Genomic DNA, 26603 nt, shown 5'->3' on the forward strand with positions numbered 1-26603 from the left:
CAAACTGTAGTAGCATAGAAATTATGTTGAATTCAAGTAGAAAAGGAATTACGTAATTTCTGCTTGCTAAATGATGTCAAAGGTTTCTCCCTTTGTGTCACAGTATCTGCAAATGTGCCTAGAACTTTACGTTTCAAGAAAGCATGGGTGGATCTAATGACAATGAGCTTCCAGAATGAAAAGAAATAAGAGGTGAGGGAACCATGCACATACCATTTGTCTTCAACAACACTTCTAGGGTATATTCACCATGATGTGATGCATTTAGAAAGTGCTAAAGCACATGTCTTTAGTAAAAATGAAGTATATTTTATGGCCACTGCCAAGTACTTCTGTAGTAACTGTCTTCATTGGCAGTACTACGGTAATAACTCATTTTTGTTTATACTGTGCTAGAATAACAGAAAAGGTGCTTACTGTATTTAAAACCAAAATTAAGTTTTGGTTGCCTTCTAAAGTAGGATGTTAGTGGCATAATTCAGACTAGTAGGAAAGAACTCTCTAAACAGAGAGTACAGAGTGAGCCAGGGTGGAAGGCCCAGGGAGGAGAGGCTAAGAGCAGAGCCTGGGAGAGAGTGAAGAGAGGCCTCTGCAAATCAAAGTGGGAGGAACTGGTTTGGAGTCGTTGAGGTACCCGCTGAAAGAAGGTCAAGATAAAGAATGAGAAACCAGAGCCTGACTTGTCAAAATTGCCTAAAGGAATGTTTCACAATGGAGAAGGCATGTTTAATTTTAAGTTGTTTTTGACGCACACCCCATTCCAATTGGCGAAGACAGTAAAGTCAGCTACACACTGTGAGTGGTTTTATGTGGATATTGAGGGATCTGGACTGATTCTGAGCCAGTGAGCCATGGGGTAGACTGGGAGCCCCACAAGAGCAAACTCTTATAGACTGAGTGCCCACCAGGATGAAACCCCCAGGAATGGGCAGAAGTCTTGCGGAAGATGTGGGATGGGGGCTGAAGGTGATATCATCACTCACATTTTATTTTATTTATTTTTATTTTTATTTTTATTTTTTTTAGGGCACAAAGTTTTCTTTATTTTGAGGGGAGAAAGGATACTACACTTCTACCCAATTAAGAGAAACATTTTTATTAGTACAGAGGTCTTTTTTTTTTTTACACTTGTCATGCCATGAATTCATAGGGAATGGGTTCCGGCAGCCCAGACTCCTTTCCATTGGTTCTCACAAAGGGTGCTTCTCTGGGTGGAGCAGGCTGGCACTTCAGCTGACCCCAGGTCCCTTTCTCTTTGGCTTCCTTCTTTATCCGATCATGTTCCTTCACACATTTTAGGAAGCCATCTTGGCTCTTGGAGTGCTTAATATGCTCAATATGTATATTAGTTTTCTTGGCAGGGTCTTGCCCTTAACTTGTTTGTTCACAGCCATGCCCACCGCATGCTGGGTGACATTGTAGACTCTTCCAGTTTTGCCAGGGGAACATTTGTGGGGCGTTCCTTTTTGAACAGTGCCCATTCCCTTGATGTCCACAATATCACCTTTTTTGTAGATTAGCATGTATGTGGTCAAAGGAACAACTCTGTGTTTTCTAAAAGGCCTGGAGAACATATAGTGGGTGCCTCTCCTCTCTCCTTTGTGTTGGTCATTTTGGCAAATTACTGAAAGATGGCAGTTCCGGCAGAAAGGACAGCCACTCACATTTTAAAGAGCAATATCATTTGTCCTGTTATAAATGACTGTGATGCATTTTGGGGTTGGAGATATTTTAAACTATTTCTTCCACTTGAAATGAGTGCTTGGACAATTTTAGAATTCCCTTGCAATCTTCTCAAGAAATATGTGATTCCACAATTAGAACAGTTAAATATCTTATGCCCAATTATTCATCTAGTCTTGCCTTCAATTTTATTTCAATTAACAAATGTATTCTGAATAACGATACAATAATTAGTATTTTATACAATATTTTATATAACTATTCTTAAAATTTTTTGTCATATTGGATATAAAAATAGATTTGTCACACTTCTAACTATAGCTATGAGAAATTAGCATGATATCTCTTATCATATCTAATTTTTCTGTATTTGATAATGAAATGCTTTGGAGCAGCTCTTTTATTTAGCCTTCCTAATTTTAAAAATGATTTCCCCTGTATTATTTTTAAAAACTAAAATATACCTAAGGAAGTGTGAAATATGCTTTAGCATTAATATGCTTTTCAGAACTCACATTAATATAGGACATCTAACATAGTGAATACGTGAAGATACTGAGGATAAACAAAAGACCTCTAAGGACACTTCTAATTTTAATTGAAGAATTTATATTTATTTTTTCAGAATCCCAGAAACACTTGATCCTACTGATCTTCCTTTTAAATGTAAAAACTTACCAAATGCAGCAGTTATTTAAAAATTTATTTATTTAAAATAAATATATCCTAGAATTCATGCATCATACATGCAACAGATATTCTTGTATAATTGCTCAAAATCAGGCTTGGCCAAACTCAAATTGCTCTGACTTTAATGAACGGTCATGGTATAGCCAGTGAGAAACTGAAATAGAATCGGATTTGCACCTGGCTGCTGTGCTCCAGGCAAGCGTTCAGCAAATATCTGCTGATCTGGCAAGGGCTTTAGTTCATAAAGTTCATGTCTTACTACGACTGCCCTAATCAGTTGAGACAGAATTAGCACTAGCTAAGTCGCCTATGTGCTGCCTGAAGGAGTTGTTGACGGTAAGAGCCTGAAGACAGAGATTAAGGAGCCCTCATCCTCCTAAAGTGCTGGGCATCCCGGATTAGGGCTCTGGGTCAGAGAAATCCAGCCGAATGCAAACCTAAGCACCAGCGCCCTCCCGCATTTGGGATTACCGGAGACGCTCTGCGTTTAAAACGGATACCCCAGTCTGCACGTTGACTCAAGAGCATTTCATCTGCCATAGCAAAGTGACCTTGGGGTTTGTCTACCTGTGGGGGTTTTTTTGTTTTTAATAAAGAGGATACCCAGAAAATGTGAAAATTAGTATATAAAGACTCATGGGTTGGTCCTATGACTCAATATCTCCGAAACATAGATTTGGAACTTTAAGTATCTATCTGGCTGATGAAGGGAAAGATCTGGTCAATCCCAAAATATTTCCTTGGAAGTGTCCTGATAGTAGTTGCTTTAAAATATAGTTTGGTTCAGGTCGATGAAACTGTCCTATGAGATTCTATAATGGTGCATACAAGTCATTATATATTTGTCAAAACCTGTAGAATGTATAACACTGAGCTTGAATCCTAAGGTAAACTGTGGACTTTGGGTGATAGTGACTTGTCAGTGTAGGATCATCAATTGTAATGAACGTACCATGCTGTGGAAGGCAAATTGGTTTTGGGGAGAGGTACATGGCAATTCTCTGTACTGTCTGCTCAATTTTGCTGTGAATCTTAACATATATAATTTTGACAAACAAAAGATGACAGGCATAACATGGGGAAAAATGTATCTTAGTTCACTCAGGCTGCTGTAACAGAATACTGTAGTCTTGGTGGCTTATAAACACAGAAATCCCCTGGAGGGGGGAAGTCCAAAATGAAGGCATCAGTAGATTCAGTGTATGGTGAGGACTTTCTTCCTGGTTCATTGATAGGCATCTTCTTGCTGTGTCCTCATGTGGCAGAAGGGCCAGGGAGATCTCTGGTGTCTAATTTTTAAGGGTGCTAATCCTATTCACGAGGGCTCCACCTTCATGACCTAATCGCTTCCAAAAGACTCCACCTCCAAACACCATCACATTGGGGATTAGGTTACAACATAGGAATTTGGGGGTCAGGGAACATTAACATTCAGTCTGTAACACCAGGCAGTGGTTCTTTTTTGCTGTTGTTATTCCTCACCTGAAGATACTTTTTCCATTGCTTTTCAGAGAAAGTAGGAAGAAGGGAGGGAGGGGGGAAGAGAGAGAGAGAAACATCGATGTGAGAGAGACACATCAACTGGTTGTCTCCAGCATGCACCCTGACCAGGGGTGGGGAGTGAACCTGCAACCCAGATATGTGCCCTTGACTAGGAATCGAGCCCTCAACCATTCAGTGTGCAGGCCAATGCTCTGACCACTGAGCCACATCAGCCAGGGCTGGTAATGGGTTTTTAAAGAAAATTTGGGCAGCAATAGATATGATAGTGGTAAGTAAAGAAGCACTTGCTAATAAAAGAAACTAGGAAAAGAAACTAAGAAAGCCAAGTGGAGCCCAGAATCATAACACTTAGGTGTGGCAGATGTCAAAGACTTATTGTCCTCCCCAGAGACCTCCATGACATAGGGATATTTCCCTAGACGTTGGAAATAATTTACATTTTAACTAAAAATTTGGTGGATCGATTAAAAAATAATAAACTACCATATCAAAAGTATGACAACATTTTATAGATTACATTCAACTCCCTTGACATTGCAAAAGAGAGAAAGCCAGGCTCAAGAACCATAGAATCCAAAACAGGTATGGTACCAAAAATGTTTTAAATTAGATTTAAATTAGATGAGACTTGTCTCTGACACCTCATTTATTCATCTCCATTAGACTAATAGCTTTGTGTTCCCTACTTATTTCACTGAACACATTCCTAACTGAAAAAAAATTCTGCTGTGTTGTTGCAGACAATGGACCCTACAGGACCTCATAGAAATATGCCTGTGCCTGGTGAACTTGGCACTCCAGAAGGAAAGCATCTGTGCCGATTATCTAGTGGAATGACACTAGAAGGTAACCAGTTTGCCTCAACTGCACTAGATAGACACTGTTGCTATGCTATCCCATATCCCCTTGGCCCACATCTGAGTTCACCTGCAACCATGAAGGTCATTTTCTATCTCAAGCACCTGCATCGCTTAACTCCTCAGTCTGAAGGCTTTCTCCTGCATCACAGAGTTTGTTGGATCAGGATCAGGCATAACCCAGATGCGAGGGAGAAGTGTGCTGAGAGAAATTGATTGGTAAATAGGCAACACTTTGTCTTTCATTGGAACATTTCTGAGGTGTGTACCACAAGGTTTCTTAGAAGGTCCCCAGCAGTGTTGAGCACCAGTTGCCCACAGTGGTAACTCACACGTAACTCACCCCTTATTGGCTTTTCCTTTCCTGGTTTCACCTCCCCACTCCCTCGTGTGGGCTTCTTGAGATCACCTCCCAAATAAACTACCTGCACTCAAGCTCTTTTCTCAAGGCTTGCTTAAGGGGAATCCCAAATAAGACAGTCTCATCTACTTTGGGTGAATAATCTTCATGGCATTGCCCTAAGTTGGCGTGTGTGAGGAAGAGGGGTGGTCGACATCTAGGCAATCCTTGCTCTGGAGGAATTCTGTACTGCTCCCTTTCTTCCTATTCCTTCCTCCTGATTTGTCCCAGGCCTCACATAAAATGCAAGATGAGCACTATATTTTATAATTTCAAGACTGGATCTCATTCATTGGTAAATTCAAACTTTTTCAAAAGACAATTTGTGACAGAAATCAAAGTTGATAATGTTTCAAAATGAAACACCAGGTCATATCCCTCATTGTTCTGTTGTGTGCTAGACTAAGGGGAAGACGGTGGCTGTGCACCAGTCTCAGTGGAGGACCTGAGATTTCAAGCCACAGGGCAGTGTCCTTGCCAGAACTGCAAGCCCATGTCTGACGTATACCCAGCCTGCATTCTTTGTTGGCATTCTCACCATGGCTGGCAGGCACCCAGCAGACAGTTTTATTCTAATCCTTACAAAAATACAGTGAAAATAAATCAATGTAAAGAACTTTAAAACATATATATACATGGCAAAAGCAAATGCTAAGTGACCCATGGATTTGAATTTTCCGTTGGATCAGTAGGTTTAAGTCTGATAAAGAATCTAAAGATGTGATTGCTTATATAACTACCATTATATTTTTAGTTATTGAATCATATATATGTATTAACTATTTAAAGTTTAAATCAAATATGCACACAAGAAAAATAGAAAGTATGAAAGATCACTACTTTGAAAAGCAAAGTTTTTTTCCTAATTTCCTTTTTTTTAAATATAGTTGTAGGCATCTTGTTTTTTTGTTTTGTGTTTTGGTTTGTTTGCTTTGAGTGACAACTGAAGATGAAGGGGAAGCTAAAATGACCTGTTTGACTCATATTTGTTTAATATTTAAAATTATTCAAAGGACATTAATAATTAACAAGAAAATGTAAAGCAAAATTTACTCCTTTAACATGGGTCTCCTTTTCTGATCACTAGGCTCTGAAGATAAAGTTTTGAATCCTTGTGCTTATGAATGTTTGAATATAACTTGGTACTTGTTCTAATTAAATAGTCTCATGCTTTCAACCTGTATCATTTCTAATTAGATATACTGTTAGCAATTAAGAATATTTTTTTCTCTTCTTTTTGGTTTTAATCTTATCAACTAAATGAGAATATTTTTCCAAAGATTAAGCATAGGGAGAGTATATGCATTTTTACCTCTGGAAACATACAAATCAAAATAAGTTGTAAGAAGGGAAGTTGGTATTTCTGGAATCTTGCAAGGCTGGTTTAATTTTATTGTTGCTTGTAGTGTGGTGTGCTATTACCTGTGGATTCTGCCAGAAATTTCAAGGGCACATGGGTAAAACACTGAGTTCCACAGTTGTATCTGGGTGCTTACAATGGAGGGGTTTTTGTGTAACTGAAAGGTTGGTGCAGATCATCTTCCCAAGTGTTGGAAAAATATGAACAGTGTTCATTGCGTTTAAGAATTCAAATAGTTCTCAAAAAGTAGAGTTATTTATTAACATATTTATCTGGTTCTTTTTAGAATTCCATCAGTGGCGAGAGGTATTGATGATAAATCCAACGATGGCCATGAACCCTTTATTGACAGCATCAGGGCAGCAAAAGATCCCACTGGTTCCCTCACCATTTGAAACTCCTACTGTGGATAGGTATTTCTTTCTAAAATAATATTACGGTCAAAGGAAAACATGAATAACCATTAAGTTTTTGAATGATTTAAACCCCAGTGTTGTTTTATGGCCTAATGTTTTATCAGTGAACAGTGGCGCAGTAATTCACATCAAGATCCTCTGCCAGCTGTCCCTTCAATACACTTCTCATCATTTTCCCTTTGAGGCCTGCTCGACGCACTCAGCTAATAACAAGCACTTTTCCTATGTGACAGGCACTGTGCAGGTGCAAACATTGGTAGAGTCTGTGAGAGCTGCCATAACAAAATACCACAGACTAGGTGGCTTAAACAACAGAAATTTACTTCTCACAGTTCTAGAAGCTAAAAGTCCTGGATCAAGGTGTCGACAGGGTTGGTTTGTGGTGAGACCTCTCTCCTTGGCTTGCGGGCAGCTGCCTTCTTGCATGTCCTTACATAACCTTTTTCTCTGTACATGTGCCCTCCTGGTATTTCTTCCTCTTCTTAAAAGGACACTGGTCCTGTTGGATTAGGGCTCCACACTTTTGCCCTCATTCAACCTTAATTATGTCTTAAAGGCCTTACTTCTAAATACAGGCACACTGTGAGTTAGGACTTCAACATATGGATTTAGGGGGGCACAATTTAGTTCATAATAACTGGATTTCCTGTGATAGAACAATTCTAAAAGTGACATCATCAGTACTTACCTTGCACACTCTGGCAGTTTCCTATCTTACCTTCTTTAGAATATTTTGACATTCTGAAGAAAAGGTCAAAATCTGTTCTTTATTCTTGTTCATGGAGTGTGAACAATAAATTTGACTTCTAGAGACTACTGAAGTTTGGCAAAATAAATAAATTATCCACCTAGGAAGTCAAACTTTGGTTCCAGATGGCAAAACCCAAGTAAAATATCTCCGATAAATGAGAAAAGAATACTGTGGTCATAATAGCTTGTTGGGGTGGCTGGAACCTGAGACTTGGCCTCTCATCATTCTCCCCAGATAACACTAGCTCAGCACCCACCCCAGCTTCTCCACTTACTACCAAACTCTGGGCTCTGCAGTCACCCAGCCACCAGCCAGGGTGACCAGCAGTGTGGCCAAAGTCTATGCAGGTGCTGGGGGCTTGAGTTCCTGGGTCTTCACTTCATGAGCTGAGGGTCTAGGGACCTGGCAGGCATAGGGGTGAGGAGACTATGCAATGCCTGAATGACCACCTGGCTTTCTGCCTGGAGTGGATAAGGAGCCTGGAGGCTGATAATTGGAGACTAGAGAGCAAACTCTGGGAACATCTGGAGAAGAAGAGACCCCAGGTCAAAGGCTGTGAGCATTACTTCAAAACCACCGAGGATGTGAGGGTTCAGATCTTTGCAACTTCTGCAGAAAATGCCTTCATTGTTCTGCAGATTGACAATGCTGGCCTTGCTGCTGCTGACTTCAGAGTCAAGTATTAGACAGAGCTGGCCATGCACCAGTCTGCGGAGAGTGACATCAATGGTCTCCAAAAGGTAACTGATGACAATATCACTTGGCTGCAGCCAGAGACAAGACAGAGATCAAGACTCTCAAAAGGAGCTGCTCTTTATAAAGAAGAACCACCGGGAAGAAGTAAATGGTCTACGAAACCAGATTGCCAACTATGGGTTGACTGAGGAATTGGATGCTCTAATATCTCAGGACCTCAGCAAGATAATGACAGATATTTGGGAGCAATATGATAAGCTGGCTCAGAAGAACTAAGAGGAACTAGACAAGTACTGGTCCCAGCAGATTGAGGAGAGCACCACTGTGGTCACTTCACAGACCACTGAGATAGGAGCTGCTGAGATGACACTCATGGAGCTGAGACATACAGTTCAGTTTTTGGAGATCGACCTGGATTCTATGAGAAATCTGAAGGCCAGCTTGGAACACAGCCTGAGAGAGGTGGAGATGTGCTATGCCCTGCAGATGGAACAGCTCAATGGGATTCTGCTGTACCTGGAGTCAGAGCTTGCCTATACTGGGTCAGAGGGACAGCCCCAGCCCCAGGGGTATGAGGTCCTGCTGAACATCAAGGTCAGGCTGGAAGCTGAGATCACCATCTGCCACCGCCTGCTGGAAAAAGGAGAGGACTTTGATCCTGATGACAGCTTGGACAACAGCAACTTCAGGCAATCCATCCAAAACACTATCACCCACAGAATTGTAGATGGCAAAGTAGTGCCTGAGGTCAATGATACCAAAGTTCTGAAGTGGGAAACCTTTTGGAGGGGGGGAGGAATAGGAGGCCAATAAAAAGTTCAGAGATCATTAAATTTTTTTTTTTTTTTAAAAGAACACTATGTTGGTCATGGAAAATCAGATTTTTTCTTTCAGACATCCCTAAAAATTTTCTTTCCTGCTTTCTCTGTTATTGTCCTTAGTAGTCCTTCCTCCGAATCTTTCTTACCATATTTCAACTTGAACCAATAGAGAGTATAGGACTTTTATACTTCATTTTGGGAAGAGATGATAGAATCCCATATAACAAAAACAAAACAAAACTCATTGCTTATGCAATGGCAATTTTGTACAATTCCATTCTCATTTTATCTATTTTATATCTTTTTCCTAGAGATATATTGCCTTTCACTGTAGCTTCAACTGACCCAAGACAATTTTGTGTTCCATCCCAATTTGGATCCTCTGTTCTACCAAATGCAAATATGCCGAACATGATGCCCAATCATGTCTATTCAGGTATGAGCAATCGATGGCTCTCATCTGTGGATTCACTGTGAACTGGATGTCTGCAGGATGTAGCAGTTACACTTGTAGTTTGTGCAGTTAGTATTTAGGTTTAAATTTTGGTTCCACCACTGCGTGATCAAGTGTAAGTTGCTTCACTTCTCCAATCATAAATTTACTGATGAATAACATGAAAATCTGCAATATTACTATTTGTCTTATCTTACATGTAAGGAACTGATGAGGTCATGAGGAGATGAAATCTGAGAGTTAAAAGGGGCTTGGGGAAGTTTATATGTGGCCTCACAGGTCACAGTGAGGGCTTGCCTTTTATCCTGAGTAAGAGAAGGAAGCTTTTGATGAGTTTGAACAAGGTAGTGACATGGTCTGAATTATATTTTACCAGGACTACCCTGGCTGGATCTTTGGGGACAAACTTAATAGGACAAAGTTCTCAGGATAAACTGATGGGAGTAAATGGGTTATTAGAATAGTCAAAAGATTATAATAGATTAGCCCTGTGTGGTGACAGTAAGAATAGTAAGAAGTGACTGAATTCTGTAATTATTTTGAAGGCATAAACAACAGGATTTTCTCAGTTTAGATCTGAGATGCGAGAGAAGGAGTGTTAAGGATGACATGAGTGTTGATCTGAGCAATCAGAAAGGTGAAGTTGCTGTTTACTGAGTTGAGGAATACTGTGAGAGGAGCAGAGATCTTGGGGCAGGAGAGATATCATAGGTTCATTTTTGTTCATATTACAATTGAGATCCCTAGTAGACAATCAATGAGAGATGTCAGGAAGGCAGCTGAAGGCCAGGGAGGACTTCTGGAAACACTGAAAAGATAATTTTGGAAGCTATCAGCATACAGGAGACTAGATGAGATAACCTATATAGTGGGTGTGGATAGAAGTTAAAAGAGTGATCCCTGGGACACACCAACGGGGTGGACAAGATGTGGGAAACAAGCAAGGAAGAGAGAGGGAGCAACAAGTGAAGTGGGAGGAAAGCCAGGAGAATATGGAGGCCTGGAAGGCAAAGGGAATACAATTTTTAAGGAGAGATGGAGCAACCATGTCAAGTATGCCATGCACAGATCAAGTAATGGGGACTAAAAATATATGATTAGATTTAGCTACGTGGAGGTCATTGGTGATCTTGTTAAGGCCCATTTCAGTAGAGTGGTAACTGAAAACATGACTGGTGGGGGCTCAAGAAAGACTATGAGGTGAGAATTTCCTCACCATATTGAAGATCAAACTGATGCATCTTATCTCCCCAAAGCCACGTTCAAGAGTTTCTGTTTGTCCCTGCTTCCCAACTCCAACAAGTCTTCATAGATAGGAACAATGTGAATGAAAAGCCTGACCCAAGAAGAAATATAATTTGTACCAGGGCCAGTGAAGACACTGGCCTGTCTGGATTTGAGCTGCAACAGTGCATGGATTCACTGCCGTCAGATTGGGTGTCCAGAAAAAGATCAAATATGAAACTGGACACCCACAGTGGAGTGGCCCAAAGACCAAATAAGACAGCTTATTCTGGATGGAAGCTTATTCTTATTCCATATGGCAGTAAGAACCCAGTAAATCTATAGCCATGGTTACAGACAACAGATAAATAGAACACAGACTCAGAGTGTCCATCTTAGAGATGAAGAATTCAGAAAATGTCAATATTTAGATACAAGTAGGCAGGTTAATCACCTGTCCCAGGGACATAGGTCAGGTTTCCCACCTCCAGGCTGATGTGTAGGAAAGTAAGCAAAAGCCAGATAGGGCTGCAGTCCTATAGAAACTGAGCTTCTAAGTCAGCTAGCAAAATAGAAATTAAGACAGGGGTCTATTTAAAAAATTGGGATATTAGGTAGGGAGTGACTTGTTACAGCTAGACTAGCACTAAATTTGAGGTCACTTATTTGGAAAAGAGAAAGAAACTTGGGCTGGGATTTCAAAAGGTCCTAAAATCTAAATGATTAGAATTGTGCTCTCTACACTGGACTTCTTACTCAGGCTTTCTCTGCATCCTTGGGCAGTACACCATGAGCTGGCATATTCATGCACGTTAGCTGGCTAAAGAGAATATCTGGAAGCCACTCAGCTATAAACATATAGAGCTTTAGAGCTAGGATATTTAGAGGTCACCTTGTCTAACTTCTGATTTTTAAAAATGACAAAGAACTTCAAAAAAGATATAGTGTGGTTTAGTTATTAATAGTTTAATGAGCTCTACTAGCTCAGTATAGAGCAAGCATAAGAAGCAGTTCTAGCCTTCATAATACTTACCCTCCTTTTGGGAGTAACTGATTTACACAAGTGAAAATATAGTTGAACAAAACTATGTATAGTAAGTACAATTTGTTTTTCTATTATTACTAGAATGTGTTCTGTGAACCTGTGCTAGTCTGTGAAATGTTAGTACAAATAAATGTATAAATAGAGAGAAAGGGTTTAGAAACTTTTATAAAAATTTGACAGGGTCATTTTTATGTCTATTAATCTAATGATTTAAAAATAATTTTGCTTGTATTTGTTCTTGTTTTCATTTCAGTTTTCTAAAAAATCATTTTATTGTATTTTAAAAAGCATTGGTCCATGATGGGTTGAAAATTTAAAAAGAAAAAAAATGCTCTCACCATAGATGGTTTCAGAAGCACCAGTATAGAGTCTAAGTGCATTAGGAGTTCAGATAAAGAAAAAAAATCAATATAGTGTGAAGTTACTAGGCAAGAATAGAGCCTTGAATTCTGGTTATGCTCCCATTATTTCAAGACATTTTAGAAGGTTGACAAAAACAAAGAATACCATTGCTACCCACCTCCATTGAAACAGCTTCAGAAAAAGTCTTTTCCTCAGATACACCAAAGCGCCCACATGGAGACCTATATATTTTATCTTTAACTCATGCATTTATTTCCAGGGACTTCGGTGCATCAGAAAGCACTTAGTTACATTTTTTTTGAAGGTCAATTAATTCCTTTTGTACCAAAGGAAAAAAAAAGCTATCAATTTTTACTTCAAAAACAAGAGATCAAGAGATCCACAGTTTATTTCATCTTTTTCCTTTTGAAAGATGACAGGAAATGTCACCAATTAGGAGACCCATCCTTAAAGAAAAGAAAAGAAAAGAAAAGAAAAGAAAAGAAAAGATCTAGTGTTACCATGATGCCCTCACCAACGTGACCCTAAGATGCTAGCGAGCAGTGGTAGTGTTTCCCACATTGGGCTCAGCTGGCTGTGTTTTGCAAATACTGTTGTAACCATTATCCTCTGTTTTATTCTTTGCAAGTGAATGTTATTAATCTGTTTGTGGGGTGGGGTGGCGATTTTCTTTTTCAAGGTTGGGGCATTTTACCACCTGAAGCCTTAAAGACAATGGCCAGAAGGAATGAAATGATTCAAAGGCAGCATACTGCCAGGTAAAGTAAGGTGTTGCTTTATTTATTTTCTATTCATTCACTTGTTTGTTCACTCATTTGTTTTAGATAGATAGGTAAATAGATAGAGCTACACATAGTTTTATATATACATTTATTAATTTATTATATTTGTATATAGTTGTATTTGCATATGAAGTTATATTTGTGTATATATACATTCTGAATGAATTTATATGTATCTATATATGTATCTCTATATATAGATATATGCACACACACTCTGATTACTTACAATTAGTTATAAAAATATTTCAAGGATATTATAAAAAAGAAACATATCTACACAGGTTGATTAAGGATAAAAGCAAGATTAGAAATTACAAAGTGAAGCTAAATTTATAGACCATAATAGTGTGTCAGTGTCTCATAATTAAAATGCCTAGCTGTGAGTCCTCTGAAATTCATATTGCATTTTTGTCTTAAATGACTTCAGTTCTGCCCAAAGATAGGAGCCAAGTTTGCCAATCCCAGTTTAGACGACGCCAGCAGAGCCCAGGCAGCCCCCCATGTCAACCCAACTGTGGCCTTCAGGAGAAAGGAAAGATAGCAGTAATGACTAGGGGATGGCCTGTGGGGGAAAGAAGGCATCGGGGTGAATTTTTTTCATCACTGAACCTAAGGGGCCCACGCGATGACCAATAAGCAAAGTAAAGGAAGCAAAAACACCAAGTTCTCCCTCTCCTCCCCCTGCCCCAACCCCTGCTGCTTGAGGTAATTTGTAATAGTTGAAACTTGCATTGACTTATTGCAGTTCTTGAGTCCCACTAAAATTGCATGGCAAAGTTTAAAAGCCTCTTCCAGAACTTTAGTTTCTTTGAGGATTAATCTCTGGCAAGGAAATACCCGGTGCTGCATTGTTAATTTATAGTAAAAATGTATATAAATTTTATAAGCAAACTTGTTAAATTTGTCAGATCTGTTAGAGGTAAGTCTCTATAGACTGACCTTGGACTTCCATTGTGAGAGTCAGCCATGCCTTTCACCCTCAGACCTACCCCAAACTCTCCTTCTCAGTGGCTTGGTAGGGGATTCTTGTTTCCATCCAACAAACTTCACATAAATAGTGTGAAGACTCATAAGAAAAATAGAGGTACTATCTTAAGGAAGGCAGAGGGCCATTAAAATTATATTTCTTTTTTTAAAATATTTTTGAATTTATTCAGGTGACAGAAGTTAATAAAATTATATAGGTTTCAAATGTACAATTCTATAATACATCATCTGTATATTGTATTGTGTGTTCACCATCCAAAGTCAAGTTTCCTTCCATCGCCACAAAATTATATTTCTAACGGTTTTCTTGAGTTGTATAAAATGCATTGCTTTGTTTTTAGGATGGAAATGGAAATGCATGCAATTTACCAGCAAAGGAAAATAGAACAAGTGAATCCCAAGGGATTAGCAGGCCTGGGGATACCATTCCTCTATGGCTACGGTATCCCCACTGGCCCAACCACCCACCATGGCAGGAGCATGCTCCCTGCCAGTGACCTGCATTTGCACAGACGCTCCATGAGAAGTCTTCATGGAAATCCCATGCTAGTGGCAACTGGTCCACGCTGTCTAGAGGGCTGGGGTCAGAAATGTCGTCGTCTCAGGAGAGGTGCAGGGAATCAGAAAGTTCTAGACAGTGATACTGAAAGTTCCAAAAGTCAAGCAGAAGAAAAACCCATAGGCCAGGTTCATGTGTTTCCCTATGAAGGGGATGAGTATGCAAAAGACCCAGAAACCGAAGCTTTCAACAACCAGAAGTCAAGTGAAATCAACGAGAAACCAACTACGGCCCTTGCCAATACCTGTGGAGAGTTGGAGCTCACCCATAGAAAACCCTGGGGAGCTCATGGCGCTCCGAAGGAAGCAAAGGCCTGGGACAGTGGGAGAGGGAAGGTTTCAGAGCAGGTTTTGGCAGCCTGTGGTGAAAAGAATGGCGTTTACTTTCCAGTTCCTCAACCATCTTTGCCAGGTGGGTATCCAGGAGCCCATGGGCAATGGCAGATTCTCATGAACCACAAGTCCTCAAGTCCTTAAGTAGTTGCATAGTGAACTAAAGCCATCACTCTACCTTTTATCTTTCCTTTTCTTAATCCTATTTAGAATTACCTCTCCTTGAAGTCACTTTATTACTTTAGTTCCAAGAAGCCATATCAGTGAAACTCATCTCTGAGTATTGCTATGTAGAGAATTTACAGCAAAGGTTAGGAAGGCAAGTATGAAGGATGGGAAAACCTACCAAAATTTTTCATTACAATTTTAATTAAATTGGCTGTTAATTTCTTCAACACAAAATAGAGAGGCTCCTTGCTTAAAAGTATGAATTCTATCTGTATTTAAGTGTAAAAAAAAATAGATAAACAGAAGCATTAACTTTCAGTGCCCATTACTGCTAATGATACCTTCTGATCTAAAAGTATAAATGCACTACTCCCCTCAAAACACTGAAGTTTTGGTTTTCTAGAACTTCTTTAGATAAAAATATTTTAAAACACAGGGATTGGGGATGGGGTGGGGGGGAGGTCATGATCTAGCCACCAAACTGCTTCCCTTACAAAGTGTGAATTACCATTTTGATGAAGATGCAGCTAAATCCCCATGTCACCTAGATAGCATGATAAATCACAAAATGTCATAGGACACAGTGGTATTAATCTGCAGAATGAAATCCACAGGGCATTTCTGTTGGATCTGAGAGAAGCCACTCTGAACTTCTTTGTTTGCTTAAGATAGTGCTGTCATTAAAGATTTTCAGAGGAAGAAAAGAAAGGAGGCAGCTAAGCTTTTTGGAAAACATCTCTCAATAACTCTTAATACCTTTTAAGGAGTTTACATGTAGATCTCTACAAAGGGATCACTCTGTGGTAATAAAATATGAGGAAGGTAACGTAACTGTACATAAAATGGTGCTCTTAGGGCCCCCCTTTCCCCAGGAAATGTTATTCCACAAAATAATTTCCTTTCCAATTTAAAGGAACACATGTACTGGTTACAAGTGGGGAGACTCTGTCTTTGGATGATGATATTCAGAAATGGACCGTGAGTGATGTGCACAGCTTCATCAGTGGCCTGCCGGGCTGTTCAGACTACGCTCAGGTGACCTAAATTTAAGTATTTTCATGGAAGTAAGGTACTTTGAAATATATTTCCTCTATAATGAGTTCAGTCAAACTTGCATTTTGCCCCCAGAGAGGATTCCTAAATATCTTCCCCTTTTTTATGGCATTGGCTACCCTGGGACAGGAGCCTCTCTTTGGTAGAGCTGGGGTCCCGTGCCCATGCCCAGCTGGGAAAGACCATGTCTGGCTTTGGTTTCTGTTCCATCAAGATTCCTGAGAGGTGGGAATTCTCTCCAGGTGAGGGGATTCAGAGGCCAGAGATGAAAAAGAATGAGAAATTTCAGCTACCTCCCCTACTCATCCGTAAACAAACATTTGGGCGGCACATAAACTCTCTACCAGAAGTTTTAGGCTACTCATAATAGGTAATGAAAATACACACTTCATTTTAAAAAGGACAAGAAGGCAATAGATCTGAAGAGCTGGAGATTAACTTTGTTTTTGGTTTTTTTAAAACTGTTTTTAAATTCTATATTCATGCTAGGACAATATAAAAAACTGCATAGTCATATATAATTCAATCTAGTAGATAAATACTACATTCTTAAAAATTACAATTATGTCAGGACAGTTGGAATGAAGACTAATTTCATTCATATGGGAAAATTGGTGACAAAAATCATGGGTTGGCAACTTTTTGAAGTTTATGTCAATGCTACATCTTCATGAAAATAGTTTACTTTTTCAAGTGATTTGATAACAGAATTTCAAGCAACAGTGTGCCTACTAAATCTGGTATCATTGTCTTAATGTATGTGTTTATATATTAAAGGAAATAAAAGCAAGAAAAGGACATTATGATTTAACATCATAATTAACTGATATAAGAAATATTTTTTTTCAGATCTTGGTTTGAGAATATTTTTCTTCATGTAATGCTGTTAATTCTTTTTAATTTTTTGTTCTGTTTATGAGACTTATAGAACAAGTTATATAAAGCAGTAACTAACACTGTTCCTTATGAAACCAGAAAGTACAAATTCAAATCTTAGCTTTTCCACTTTCTGGACATGTGATCTAGGATAAGTTGCCTCTCTTTTCTCTGTGTCTCAGTTTTTTCATCTGTAAACTGGGCACAGTATAATACACTCTCAAAGGATTGTTGTAAACAATAGAGTGCTTGGCACTTTGTAACTACTCAATAAATGCTAATTTAATCATTATATTAGCCAGAAACAAGCAACCTCCTGTATAATGTACGTGTGATTGCTGACTTCTTTTTTTTTATTGCTGACTTCTGATGGATTGAATCTGTTTGTACTCTCATTATTATTAATCAGTCATAAAAGTGCAGTTTATAATAACCACTCTTGGAAAAAATAATGTTACATGCATTTCAAACTTGATCAGCCCAAATGCCCTCTTGTGGGTACATGGAAGTCACATAAACATGAATACGCAAACTTTGCTGACTTGTTATCTCTCACCAACAGGATGTCAGTGCTCCCTACCACACCCCAAGAAGTAGAAATAAATATGTTTAGGATCAAGTCCTGCTCTTGTTTCCTCATTAAAGCCTATTCCCTCCCACCTTTCCTATGTAGCTCTCTCATCTATAAAACATCATAATAATAATGCCTATTCCTTGTTCGGTTAACTATATGTGAGGCACTGTACTAAGCACATCATTTATAGATTATCTTTTAAATTTAATCTGTACCATAATTCTGCAAAAAAGATATTAACCCTATTTTGCAGCTAAATAAAATTGACATCAAGGTGGCTAAAAGAGTAAGTACCTGAAAAATGTGTATATGACTACAAATCTAGCTCTTTCTATTATAATTACTCTACATTGAGGATATTGGGTCATATGGTTTCTAGTCAAGAGCCCCTAGGAGTTCTTAAAGGTGGTAAAAGAGATCCTTAAGTTATTCTTTTTATTTCAAAAAACCTAAGAGAGATCATCCATTTTCCCAAGAGAAGGCTACAAGACTAACCCAAACTATCAATTTTCTTGCTTTGGCCCAAATTAAGTTAATTTATATTAGCCATTCTATGATTTGCTTAATAAAATAGGAAAAGAAACAATTAGTTAATAAATAAATTTTGTAAATAAGTCAAATATATGAGCACACAAAGTTCCTGGTACAGAAGCTTCCCAAGAAGATTCCGTTTTCAGCTGGACCTGTGGCATGTCCTCCCAGGCCTGGAACACACAGCAGAAATAAGACAAACATGGTTCCTCTTCCCAGGGAGCTTATAGTCCAGGGGACGGACACTAGCAAGGGATTCCACCTCAGAGTGACTGTGCTGTGAGAGGGCAGGCATGTGCATGGTAGAAACACACAGGGGGGCTCATGGCTTCCTACAGGAAGAGGCATCACAAGTGAGACCTCACGGTGAGTTTACCAGCTGAGGAAGGAAGTGAGGCAGGAGAGAGGCAAAGGAGGAATTTTGAGCAAAGGAGGAATTTCCAGGCAAGGACTAGGAGCCAGAGAGAATTTAGAGTAATAAATACTTGGGATTTTGAAAGCAGTTTCTAGTGGCCCAGAGAGGGCCAGGGCTAAGGTGGGAGAGGTGAGAATGGCAAGACAGGAGACTGGAGTAGGAGAAGAGGCCAGGTCACAAAGAGCCTTGAAGGCCCAGCAATGGACTGTGACTTTATCCTGGAGACAGTTGAAGTTTTAAGCAGAAGTGGTGTGATTAACTTTATATTTCAGAAGGGTCACTCAGGTTACTTTAATGAAAATAGGTTGAAGGTGGCCAGACTAGTGGGAAGCCTCCTCAGATGAGCAACAGTGGAATTTGATTCAGGGTAGAAACAGTGGGGCTGGCCAATAAATACCCCATCTAAGAGACAGAATTGCCATCATTGGTTTCCATCATTAGATATACATTAGAGAGCCTATAGGGAGACACTCACTGAAGCCCAGAGAGAGACTGGGACAAATCAAGAACAACAAAGAGGTCATGGGTCAGATGCCTAAGGGACTCTGACACACAAGGGTAGATAAAGAAACTGTAGCCACAAAGGTGATGCAAAGGAGAGGGCAGAGGCTTACCCAGGAGGGACAAGCCTCATGAAAGCAAGGGAAGGACATTTTTCATGAAGGGGTAGCCAACAATGTCAGATGCAGCCACAAGCATCAGAAATATGAAGACTGACAAATATCCATGGGAAACATGGATATTTGTTTAGAAACAAAAGAGTCACCCGGGACCCAGAGGAGAGCAGGTTTGATGGACAGACAGGGACAGAAGTCAGACTTCTTGAGGCTGAGGGATAACTGGGAAGTAAGAACATGGAAAAAGAGCATCACAACTCTTTTGAGAAACTGGGCTATAAAGGGAATGAGAGACATGGGGCAGTATCTAGAAGTGGAGTGAGGAAGCGTTTGTGTATTTTCATTATTATTAGTGCTTGTTTTATGATGGTGGAGTCTTGCTTAAATGCCAAAGGGAAAGAGCCAGCCAAGGAGGAGAGATTGAAGGCCAGAGAGGGGATTATTTACTGAGTGAGACCCTGATGTGGGAGGGGTGAGGACCCACAGCATACGTGGAGAGATTGATTGTTTTTCAACAGTGAGGGACCCCTCTTCCACATGTCAAGACAGAGGAGAAAATATGAGTGTTCAGGTTTGTTGGCTAGAATTAGAGAAAGTTCTTATCTACTGGTTTCTGGGTGTGTGTTTTTTAATTAGAAAGTTATATGATCTGTTAAAAATAAGGGAGGATTATGTAACATCTAAAGTTTGAGGATTGTGAAAAAAGCTTGAAATAGAAAGAAGAGAAAGTTCATCAGTAAATATAGGATTGCCAAACAGGTTGAAGTTGGATTATAAAATTATAGTACTACCAACCTGCTCAGTTTCCCGCCCCCCATCTCCTTATTTGTCTGGAACCTTTCTCCACCAGCAGCCTTCCTAGTTTCTGGAAGAAAGGAAGGCATGGTTACGTCCATTGCATGGTCAGAACAACAGGCCCTGTTGGAAAGGCCAGCATGACAGCTCCCACCTGCAATTTCCTCTCCTCCGTCTACCATTCAGCTAAGGCAGTGCACAAGAAGCAGTGCACCTGTAAATGTGAGAGGTGAAATTTGTCTGTGACAGTTTTTACCCATATCCCTTTATTTAGACTATTTGTTCATTCATTGATTTGTCCAGCAATGTTTATTGCATCTCTTCTACTATGTTCTAGCCACTGTATTATAGGAACATTGGTAAATGAGACATAGGCCTGCCCTGAAATATTAACTATTGCAGGCTAGAATTGACTTCTATAAACAGAGAATTATAATATACTCCAAGAGTTATTAGAGAGCACAAACAATGTGCTACTGGGACTCAGAAGAGAGAGTAACTGAAATAAGAAACTTTGTAAAATTTTGTGTCATTCCCCCAGCAGTCTTAATGTTTCCTTCAAAACTAAAATATCTGTATATAAAACAATTTTTTTAAAAAGACATTGAGGCAAAGTTAACATCTTTTGTGTTTCCTAAGGTATTTAAAGATCATGCAATTGATGGAGAAACATTGCCATTACTCACAGAGGAGCATCTTCGAAGCACTTTGGGATTAAAGCTAGGGCCAGCACTAAAGATCCAATCGCAGGTATGCAGGTTTTTCATAGCTAAATATGTACTAATGGTATGAAGCTTAATAGAAATATGTTACTTTTATTCTGTTGTAATATCCATAATACCTACTTAACCTCTTTATTAGCTTTTCCCTCTGTGAGTGGGAACATGATAGAAGTGAGAGAACCTGAAAACATTGGATGGGTCGTAGCACATATTCTTAGGTATAGTTGGGAAGGCACAAAGTGGTGTGCTGGTGCTTAACAACCAGCTCTCTTTAAAAACAAAATGAACCCAGATTTGTAGCATCTGTCAATTTCTGTAGTGTAAACACTCCCACCATGGCTGACAGACTCTTAGTGTAATGTCACTGGATACAGAACTGGGAAGAGATGCACAGCAGCACCCCATTTTAAAGTGCCATATGGATAAAATAGACACAAATAACTTTGGCAGTAGAGATAGTAATAAATGATAATAGTAAGAGAATTAGGTAAAGACAGTTAAGAAGTGATGAGTTTTAGGTATTTATTACTTTAGTTTTCAAAATAATATATTAATTGTAAATTTATATAATTCAATTTTTATTCATTTACATTCAATATTATAATATAATGTATTTAATTGTAAGTTTATATAATTTAATTTTTAATAATGGCATATTTAGCAACTGGCTTTCAAACTTCCTAAAAATTTGACAACTGACTCTCAAGACTGGAACATGTCAGCTCTAGCACACTACCTCTCACCATCTCCACTGTTCACTCTGATCTAAGGCACCACCATCTCTCATTGGAGTCCTGCATTAGCTTTCTAACTGTTCTCCCTGCTCTGCCCTTGCCCAGACAGAGTTTATTCACAAAACAGTCAAGACTTATTCTTCTAATACAGTCATGCACAGCTAACAATGAGGATACATCTGAGAAATGCGTCATCAGGCAATTTAGCTGTGTGAACAGTATAGAATGCACTACACAAACTGAGATGATATAGCCTGTTACACACCCAGGTTGTATGACCTGGCTTATTCCTCCTAGGCTACAAGCCTGTATAGCATGTTATTGCACAAACAAAAGATTAAATCAAACACAAGAGAAAATGGTGCAATGAAGAGACTCGGTAAACACAAGATGTATGAGGTTGCTGCCACCAAAACACAGACATACAGTTTTACAGGAAACTTTTCTATAAGTAGAAATAGTAAACTCTAAAAAAAATGCCAAGGTTGCAGGTTCAATCCTGATCAGAGCACAAATAAGACTCAACCAATAAATGCACTAATAAGTGGAACAATACTTCGATCTCTCTCTATTTCTCTCTCTCTTTCTCTCCCCCTCAAATAAATACATTTTTAAAATTTAAAAATAATGATAAAAAGTATAGTATAGTAAATACATGAACCAGTAAATAGTAATTTATTATCATTATCCAGCATTTTGTACTGTACATAATTATATATGCTACAATTTTACACAATTGGCATTGCATTAGATTTATTTACACCAGCATCACCACCAACATGTGAGCAATACAACATTACAATGACCATGTCATCACTAGGTGATGGGAATTTTCAGCTCCATTATAATCTCATGGTACTACTATTGTATATGCTGTCCGTTGTTGACTAAAACCGCTTGTTATGCAGTGCGTCACTGTACATAACAGACCATGTCACTCTTCTGCTCAAAAGTCTGCAATATCTCCTCACTTCCTTCAGAGTAAAAACCAAAGTCCTACATTATTTGCACTCCTCCCCACCCACCACCACCTTTACCCTCCTCATCTCAGCTGCCCCTCTCCTCCACAGTGACTGCTTCTGCCCGCTCACCTCTGGATGCTGCTTGAGGCATGCTCAACCATAGGGCCATTTCTCCTGCCTGGGATGCTCTTCCCCCTGAGAGCCTCATGCTTTGCCCCCTCTACCTTCTCAGTGAGGCTTGCTCTGATCACCCTATTTAAAATTGTACACAGCCCAGCTCATGCATACTACTCCTATCCCTATTTTCTGCTCTTTTTTTTTCCTCATAGCACCTATCATCTTCAATCATACAATATAATTTATTTATTATGTTAATGTTTAGTGTTGATTTCCCCCGTCCCCACTAGAACAATTGGAAGGCTAATGCAAGAATCCAATGAGGGCAGAGATCTTCATTTGTTTTATTGACTGACGTATGCTTAGAATATGCAAGATCCATAAGAGGTCAAAAATTATTTGTTGAAAGAATGAATTTTCTAAAAGTGAATCCAAGAAGCATCAACTAATTTTTCCCAGAATTTATACAGGGCATCTTTTTATACTGCATGTTTATGCCAGGATCTAAGATTTCAAAATGTCCTTCAAAAACCATTTTTATCTGCCTATATTTAAGGTAAAGAAGTCCTTTATAATGCAAATACTTTAATATTTCCATTGTTATTCTTTTTCAAAGTGTTTTTTTGGAATAATTTGAGATACAGAAAAGATGCAAAGATAGCAGGAAGTTCACTCAGCTTTTCCTAATGTTAACATCTTACATGATGTGGCACATTTGTCAAAACTAAGAAATTAACATTGGTACAATGGTACAATATGGTATTCACTTTTAAATGATTTATTTTTTAGTGAGGACACTATATCTCTTGGCATACTTAAATTACACTACATGGTTTTTACTTTGGCTCTGACTTATTCCTTTGGAGTTTTGTTGTTTTTTTGACCTTATAATGTCAGAGAGGTCAACTTCAAATCATTCTTTATCTTCTCACCTGCTGTTAGCATTACCCCCTACATCATTTTCACGGGGCTGTAGTCATTTGTTGTGCTCCCATCTAATAGGTATAAGTGCTTCCATGAAGCCCAGCTGAGCTGTTAGATCCATGCCCATCTGCCAGAATTAACAGGACAGGGCTTCCATAGAAGGGGGGGTCCAGCTGATGCCAGACATTCAACCAAACAGAACAGTGGTAGAATCCCTGGGATTGGGGATTTCCAGGAGTCCAATCGAAGCAGCAGAATTGGGAGATTCTGAGTAACCTCTGGATGACTTAGGAGGTGAGCAGGCAGGAGTTCATTAGACAAGATATCTTTGTGGGTAAGGTAACAAAGTCTCAGGCTCCAAAATAGGGATCAAAGGCAACATTCCATCAGAGAGCCTGCTAAGAAGAAGGAAACCTTTCTCCGGGTGGGCCTGAGCTGAGCATATAAAGAAAGGGGCAGGGAAAAAAAGTTACTGATATTTGAGAATGGAGGACGCTGGATTTGAGCTGTGACAATGTGAGCACTACAGAAATCTCCTGGGTCCCATTCAGGGTCTTGTGTAGGAGCCCAATGATTAGTGTTGGGGCACCAAGTCCCGTAACAGCTCCGTTTCTGTCTCAACGCAAAGTCTGCTGAAGGCCAGCTGTGCGCTGAGATTGCCCAAAGAATTCCAGCCTTTAGCCAGGAGAAGGCCCAGCTGGGTGCTGGAGAAGGTGGAGTGGGGTGTCTGTGGGACCTCTTGTGGGATCACTGAAGTGGGAAAGGTGGAATGAACTCAGAGTGAAATAACTGTGTATGCAGATGAACCACAGCAAAACTAGGGAACTAGAAAGTTGCTACCCCCTTGATATCCAGTTTTACCGCAGTGAACACTATGAATCCAAGAGAAAGAAAAAGCCCACTGTGTCCTAGACTCGTGAACCCCACAACTATCTGGATGCCCATACCTGAAATTACCTCAGCCTCCCTGCCATCGGTGGCTAAGCAGAGTACACCGGGTTGTTGAAAGAATTCATAGACTTAATTATTATAATTATTTTGTCTTCAAAGGTGTCTCAGCATGTGGCAAGTATGTTCTACAAGAAAAGGTTTTCACTTCCTACTCATACAAAACAAGCATTTGATCAGCCAGCAGATACGCCCCCTCTTCTGGATTTTAACTCCTGGGGTGATACATTGGACAGTGCCTGTTCCCAGGATATAATTCCTAAAGGAATCGAGCGAGACGGTATGAGAAATTAAAACCCTCCAGGGGCAAGAACCATCTTAGTCAGTTTTCCAGAGTCTAGAATATCCTGAAGGGTGTGTGAGGGTTTCCCGGGACCGGGCGGGGCTGAGAGGGGAAGAAAGCCAGCCCCCCTGAAGTGGCCTTGGGCAGGCCTTGCCCAGGAGGCTTCCCGAAGCCACCCCAGCGCCAAGTGGCAGGAGGCATATCCTGGGCAGCACAAGCTACCCGGTGAGGGGAAAGTGAAGCACAAATCAGAGAACGAGGGAAGCTGACCACAGGCCTCCGCCCTTTCTCACGGCAGCCTCCCCAGCCTGAAGGTGGGAGAGGGCCCGCAGACATTTGAACCTGAAGTTCAGAGACTGACTATTAGCCAGCATTTTCTTCCTGTCTGACAGGAAACTATGTTATGACTAAAAATAACTGGCAGGCTCCTCCTTATCTGAGAGGGGCACGAGAAGTCATCATACCCCCTCCGGTTTCACCCACGGGGAGTGGAGTTATCTCCGCAAAGCAGGTTTGAATTGGAGCACCCAGGGGAGACGATTAAGGCGCCTCTCTGCGCGCCCTGGGGAGTCCCGCTTTCAGCCTAGTGGCCGACAGAGGGCCTCTGAAAGGACACGCGAGAGACTGACCCAGGTTGGCTGGGGCCGGGCCACACCACACCCACACCCACACACACACTGGGTGACAGGGGCACGAGGGAGACTCACTGCATGCCCTTTATAAGGTTTTAATTTCTAACTATGGGGATGTGTTGTCTATTTTTAAAAATTGCACATACAGTAAAGAAACTGTGGTAAGCGGCCCCTAAGATGGTCCCCAATGATCCCTGCTTCCTGGCAGTCATGCCCTTGTGTAGTCCCCTCTCCTTTTGAGTGAGCTGGGCTCATTGGCTCTTTTCCAGTGAATGGAATGTGAAAGGCATGACGGGATGTCCCTCTGTGGTTTCTGTCTGGGGTGCTCCCTGTCACTCTCTTTGGAATCCTTGCTCTTGAAGTAGCCTCTAGGCAGCCCCGCAGAGAGGCCCATGTGATTGAACTTGGAAATGGATCTTCTGAGGTCTGCCAACAGCCACAGGAGGGAACTTGAAGGTGGCTCCTCCCTGAGTCAAGCCTCGAGATGACTTTATAGCTCCTGCCCACAGCTTGAATGGCAGCCCTGAGCCAGAGGCTCCCAGCTAAGCTGCTCCAGGATTCCTGACATGTAGAAACTGTGAGATAACAAATATGTGTTGTTTTCAACCACTACATTGTGGAGTAATTTGTTTCATAGCAATAGATAACTACAACAAACAAATTGCATTGATAAACATAGATAGTATGCTATCCACACTCACTTTTTGATTTAGAAGCAAGTAGGCTTTTGCAGAGAGTGGGATTTTGAAGTCATTCCCCCTACAAATCATTCTAATTTAGTTGAGCTTTTCTTTCTTTTTTTCTTTTATTTTTAGTAGGAAAATAGCAGTTTTTTCCCCAACATAAAATTACATTATACTATTAAATATGTATACGACTTGCTAGTTTACTCTCTTTGGAGACACAGGTGCATGCACTAATACACACACACACACACACACACACACAGAATCCCTCCAAATTTTAAAATTTTTTAAAGTTTTGTCACATGACCTTTCCCCTGCATGCAGAAGTTTCACAAGATGCCAAGTGTAAGTTAACAGATGTTATGGTGTGGATAAAAAGAAAAGCTTAATTAATATCTTTAGAGGCAGAGGAATCACGTGGTTCAATCCATATGATGGCTTTTGAATTTCTTATTCCTCCTAAATGAGTCAACTGAGCTGGTAACTGATTCACTTGAACAGATGTGCCTCAATGTTGCTCTAAAAAAATATTCTGATATGCCATCCTGGCATGGACTAGCACCAAAAAAGCACTGTGATTAATTTTAGATCATGCATAAAAAAACCAGAGGACACATGGAGAGGAGGCTCTCCCCAGCTC

At 40.0% G+C, this 26603-nt stretch overlaps 1 protein-coding gene and 2 pseudogenes across 3 annotated transcripts; 2 read left to right on the forward strand and 1 right to left on the reverse strand.

The window, feature by feature from the left end:
* Positions 1–1112: 1112 nt before the first annotated feature.
* LOC308557750 (large ribosomal subunit protein eL21 pseudogene) lies at positions 1113–1612 on the reverse strand (annotated as a pseudogene). The gene has a single exon. The product of its transcript is annotated as a large ribosomal subunit protein eL21 pseudogene (transcript).
* A 5175-nt stretch (positions 1613–6787) lies between these two features.
* Positions 6788–24656, forward strand: SAMD7 (sterile alpha motif domain containing 7; the record flags this gene model as incomplete). The annotated part of the gene is made up of 7 exons (XM_081138516.1): positions 6788–6906; positions 9489–9613; positions 12943–13021; positions 14377–15005; positions 16008–16129; positions 20595–20705; positions 24465–24656. Exons 1-7 carry the CDS (start codon positions 6806–6808, stop codon positions 24654–24656), a joined length of 1359 nt encoding a protein of 452 aa, XP_080994642.1. The 5' UTR covers positions 6788–6805.
* Positions 7783–9169, forward strand: LOC308557891 (keratin, type I cytoskeletal 18 pseudogene; annotated as a pseudogene). The gene is made up of 2 exons: positions 7783–7796; positions 8070–9169. The product of its transcript is annotated as a keratin, type I cytoskeletal 18 pseudogene (transcript).
* Positions 24657–26603: the final 1947 nt, after the last annotated feature.

This window comes from Miniopterus schreibersii, assembly GCF_964146895.1.
Source record: "Miniopterus schreibersii genome assembly, chromosome: 5".
NCBI lineage: Eukaryota > Metazoa > Chordata > Mammalia > Chiroptera > Miniopteridae > Miniopterus > Miniopterus schreibersii.